The sequence below is a fragment of the Chinchilla lanigera genome, unplaced genomic scaffold (genome assembly GCF_000276665.1).
Source record: "Chinchilla lanigera isolate Chin_1 unplaced genomic scaffold, ChiLan1.0 scaffold00085, whole genome shotgun sequence".
Taxonomy (NCBI): Eukaryota; Metazoa; Chordata; class Mammalia; order Rodentia; family Chinchillidae; genus Chinchilla; species Chinchilla lanigera.
Window position 1 is genome coordinate 1,856,739 of NW_004955486.1, and position 5,324 is coordinate 1,862,062.

General features: G+C 55.5%; 1 protein-coding gene across 3 annotated transcripts in view; it reads right to left on the minus strand.

Annotated features, from left to right (window-relative positions):
- Nucleotides 1-5,324, minus strand: part of Tnfrsf8 (tumor necrosis factor receptor superfamily, member 8) — a gene marked incomplete in the record, with an annotated part of 70,439 nt that overhangs the window by 17,097 nt on the left and 48,018 nt on the right. For all 3 annotated transcript variants that reach the window (XM_013504326.1, XM_013504325.1, XM_013504324.1), the window contains 3 exon segments: nt 57-176; nt 2,348-2,517; nt 3,086-3,176. In XM_013504326.1, coding sequence (XP_013359780.1) covers nt 57-176; nt 2,348-2,517; nt 3,086-3,176 — 381 coding nt within the window.

Sequence of the window (5,324 nt, forward strand, 5' to 3'; positions counted from 1 at the left end):
GAGCAGCTAAAACCAAAGCCGGCCTCCCAGATCCAGGTCCCCAGCCCAGAGCTCACCTCCCTCACAGCTCACGCAGGGCGTGCAGTGGCCATCCACGGCCAGGTAGTGCTCAGGGCCGCACGGCTCCCAGCTGCAGTTAGCGGACCCCGGCAGACACTGCTGCGAAGCGGGCAGCCCTGGGGACGGAGGCAGAGCAGCAAGCTGAAGCTCCGGAGGGCTGAGGCCCAAGGCCACAGGGAGAACAGCGCCCCCTGCCGGCCGGCCTGCCGTGCCTTCCGTCCCTGGTAGCCATAACCAGGTCATTTCCGGGCTGCAGACCCGGGCAGCGGCTATACAGAAATCCGGTGCCTTTCTCTGCATTAAGTTGGACCACACGAAATCCCTAGTTTTGCTGTAGCAGAAAATACCACCCTCGGCCAGTATTCTTCAGTTTCTTAGCTGCCCAGGTAATAAATAGTTCCTGCTCCAGTTCCGGTTGCTTCTGTCTCTTAGAAAGAGCTGGTCTCTGCTACGCACACTGTATAAGCCAATCCCCAACTGACAAGCCATTCTGCCTCTGTACTTCCTGCTTGCTTGTCCCATATAAGTCCTACCCCACCAGAGATCAGGGCCTGATATTCTGTTTGTTTTTTTGTTTGCTTTTTCCCCAGTACCAGGAATCGAACTCACGACCTCACCCTTGCCAAGCAGGCGCTGTGCTGCTGAGCTAAATCCCCAGCCCCTTGGGCCTGATATTCCGGGAATGATCCCGATCAGTGCCCGTCGATGTAAAATAAATCTGCCTCCAAATCCTGTGTCGTTTCAGTGTTTCTGCTGTTTACTACATTGCAAGTCAAAAATTGGTCGAACATGGGCAATTTCTAATGATTGTAAACCATATTGTCTGGCCGTGGTTCGTACCTGTAATCCTAGCACTCAGGAGGCTGAGGCAGGAGGATCAACGGGAGCTCAAGGCCAGCCTGGGCTACATAGTAAGAACTACATACCAAGACCCTGTCTCTAAAGAACAAAACAAACAAACAAACAAAAGCCACACCAGCAACGAAGAGCAAGGGTATGAAATGCTGAAAAAGATTCCATGTATGTCACCATCAGAAACTTTAGACACCTAGAAATCTGAGCCAGGGATGTAAAGCTCTACCCGCGGACCACAGCTCGTCACGGAGAGCTGGGAAAGACCTGGGAGCTACAGCGCCCAGAAAGACTCAGGACAACCAGGGCGGCCCCTCCCCAAACCCAGAGATGGGGCAGCCCCAGTCAGAACCCCAATGGGGCACTCGAGGGATCTGAGAAGCTGACTGTCAAATTTCCACGGCAAGCGCAAGGTCCTGAGTTCGATTTCTGGTACCAAAGAGAAAAAAATGTATCACATATCCATGGAAACGCAAATTACAAGAACAGCCTGTACTCTGCGGCCTTCGGAGTTGGAGGAGACGCTTGGTTTTCTGTCGCATCTATTTAAAGCCAACAGATACAAAGGTGACACAGTATTCACACAGGACAGGATAGAGTTCAGAATCGCCTCCATAAACATAGGGACCCTTGATCTTCAATAAAGCCCCAGAGAGCACTGGGGAAATGATAACCTACGAGTCAACTGGATACCCATGCAAACCATTTTGAAATATGACCACTATAATCCCAGCACTCTGGGAGGCTGAGGCAGGAGGACCACAAGTTCAAGCCCAGCCTCAGAAACTTAGGGACTTAGCAAAACCCCATCTCAAACTAAAAATTTAAAGCCAGTCCTGGTGACACATGCCTGAAATCCCAGCACTTGGGAGGCTGAGGCAGGGGAACTGTTTTGAGTTTAAGGCCAGCCTGAGCTACTACATAGTGAAGCTCTGTCTCAAAAGAATACTAAATAAATAAATAAAATTTTTTTAAAAATTTATAAAAAGGAGGCTGCTCGGTTGTATCTCAGTGAGAAAGATCTAGCCAAAAAAAGAAAAGAAAAGAAGACCATTGCCTAAAATTTAATGAGGACAGCAGATCTAAACATGAACAGAAAAGCAACAAAGGTCCTAGGAAATAACTGAACAATGCTTTTGATGCTCCGACAGAGAAAGAGACTCGAGGTGCAGAGCGCAGACAGCGCTGGGCAGAGGGAGGGTCTGAGGTCGGGGTGCAGCTAAGGCCACGTCTCTGGGCGGCAGGCAGCATGGCACGAAGAGCGACCCGCTCCAGAGGCCAGGAATGCAGCTGCAGGACAGAGGCGCACACCCAGAGTCCTCAGCTGTCTTAATAAAAAGAAAGCAAATCAAGAGCCCAATACCCAGGACACTGGCTGCCCACCCACGGGGCACTGCTGCTGAGGTAGACGCTACACAGCCCCACAGGAGGTCACCTGGGCCTGGGCCTGCCTCTGCCACAGAGAAGGGAGACGCAGAAACCCCTGCTGGCCGCAGTCGAGGGGCATCTTCCAGCCTGAGCGTGGTGCTCTCTCCCAGGGGCAGGGTCCTGGCATCGGCAGTGGCAGGGGACGCTGTAGTTGGCTCGGCCTGGCGGGTGGCACTGCTGGAGAAGAAGTCAGACATGGGTCTGGTGACTTTCCTGACACAGCAGGGAGGTTGTGGTCAGGGGTAACGGTGTCTGCAGAGAAGAAGTGCCCTTAGCCAGGGTTGGTGGCTTACACCTGTAATCCCAGCACTCTGGGAGGCTGAGGCAGGAGGATGGCAAGTTCAAACCCACCCTTGGCAACTTAGTGAGAGCTTGTCTCAAAACTTTAAAAAAAAAAATAAACCTTTTATTTAATGGCTGGGCATGTAGCTGAGTGTGATGTCCTGGATTTACATACCAGTTCCACCAAAAAAAAACCAAGACAGATAAAGGACTCTCAGACCCCTGCCTCAGGCCCCTACTCAAGCCCCTTCCAGGAGGAAGGGCTGTGCTCTTGGGGTTCTGGGTGTCCCTGTGCAGGGGGCAAGGCTGGGCACTGTGGAGGGCAGGGACCTGTGGGCGTGGCGGAGAGGCCCCCTGGGGTCCCAATGCCTGGACTGACCCCTACCTGCACCCAGCCCAGCTGCACCCAGGCACCGTGGGGGCTGGGACGGCCTCCTCCCAACATCACCTGGGGGGACATCACCTGGCGGGTGTCCTGCAGGCCTCCGGGCTGCCGCAGTCCAGGCTGGTCCCCGGGGAAGGCCGGTCACACATCGTGTCCTTCTCGGCCGTGCCTGAGGTGGGGACAGCAATGGCTTCAGGATGGATCCTAAAGAGCAAAGTCTCCAGGAATAGACTTCTCACCAGCACCAGCTGAGTCTGACCCAGACCGCTTTCCAGGAGTTGCCAGGGAGCCGGGCTGCCTAACCCTCCAAGCTGCGCCCCTCAGGGACGGAGGCACCGGCACCAGGCCAGTCGGATCGTCACAGGGCACCTCACAGACTAACAACGTAGATGGCAGCAGAAACAAGAAATGGGAAGGATGGAGTCCCTGGGTCCAGCCGTACCTGAAGCCATCAGAGTTCTCTCCAGACCTTCTGGTATGTTTGCGCCAAAACTGGAGATTTTGTGACTCACAACCCAAAGAAAGGGTCCTGAGGGGCACTGGGTGGGAGCACAGTGTAGACACTTGATGCCCACCACACCCAGGTTTGCCCTCCGCCTCTGCCAAGAGGCCCAGCCGCGCCCAGCCAGGCAAGGATTACAGCAAGAAATCACCACACCGGCGCCTGGGGCAGCAGCGTGTGGAGAACGTGCTGTCACACAGTGTGACCTGTCCCCTCACTTAGACATGACCCAGTGTCACCTTCAGCAGGCTGGGCAGGGGACCGTGCTGCCTTCCAAACCTCCAGGTGCCTGCCGGGCGAGGAGAGTGGGGCGTGGCGTTTGAAACCCAGCCTGGCTGTTCCTTGCTCTGTGTGCTTGCCGCCCCCCCCCCGCCTGATCTATAGAATGGAGTGACACAGCCAGCCCCCTGGACCTGCGACATCCCGGGAGACAGCGGCAGCTTGTAGCAGGTGGCTTTGCTGCAAGAAGAACTGGGAGCAAAAGTCACTTCCCACTTTATTTACTGCTGGCAAACTGCAGTCCTGGGACCATCCAGGAGCGGCGGAAACCAGCCAGGGAGCCCCAGCCAAGCTCGGGAACCTGGCAAGTGGCGCTTTCCAGAAAAAATGTGATGAGAACCATGGACGCCAGTTTAAAAGCACAGGGCAGGGGCTGGGGATTTAGCTCAGCGGCACAGCGCCTGCCTGGCAAGCTCAAGGTCGTGAGTTCAATTCCCGGTACCGGAAAAAAAACAAAAAAACTAAAACCACAGGGCAACATTTAAAAGGGTATAAAAGCTGGGTATGAGAGCTGGGTGTGGTGGCACACACCTGTAATCCCAGCACTTGGGAGGCTGAGGCAGAAGGATCATTGTGAGTTTGAGACCAGCCTGGGTGAGCTCCAGGCCACTCTGAACTGCACAGCGAGACCCTGTCTCAAAGAGACAAAACAACAACAACAAAAAAAGCTGGGTGTAGTGGTGTATGCCTATAATCCCAGCCCCTGGGAGGCTGAGGCAGAACTGCTCAGGCAGAACTATGGTTCAAGGCCAGCCTGGAATACACAGCAGGACCATGTCTCAAAAAGCCTAAATAAATAGGTAATAAAAACAAGTGAAATGCATGCCTCACATGCTGTGTTAGCAGGTAATCATGAGAAAAACTTACAAGATGGTTTATCTCCCTGCTGGCAGATGAGGTCTTTGAATTTCAGAGTGCCCCGCATCTGGCTGCGCTGCCCACGGTATTAGAGCGCGGCCTCTGGCGCCACCGTGTGACAGAGGCCGGAACAGCGCTCAGGAAGCCACACTAACAGGAAGGCTCTTGCGGGACCAACTGGATTTGGGCAGTTTTTCAGAGACGAAGAGGTTCTGAGCGGGGAAGGGTCCTAGGGGCTTCAGGTGACGCCCCCTCATTGGACAGATGGGGAGGCCGAGCGCAGACGCTGCCCTTCCCACTCAACCCTCTGCCCCGCCGTGGGGTGACCAGGTGAGCCCGGAGGGAAAAGAGCACCGCAGCCTGGACGCTTGGGGCGCAGGAGCCCGGCGGGCGGGCGGGGAGGGGCGGCCGCGTGGGCGCGCAGCCGAGGCCGCGTCCCAGGAAGGTGGGGCAGATGTCCTTTGACGCGGCCACCCGTCAGGACCAGCTAAAAGCCTGGACTTTGGGGACAAAACAAACAGGAAACTGCAGGATGAGCAGAGAGGCAGAGAGGACTCGCTGAGGAGGCCCAGGGTTTGCGCCGAGCTTCAGGGTCCCAGATGTGGGGCCAGGTGGGGGAGGGGCGAAGGAACAGGGAGGGAGGGGAGGGCAGGGGGATGGGGGGAACGGGTATGAAAT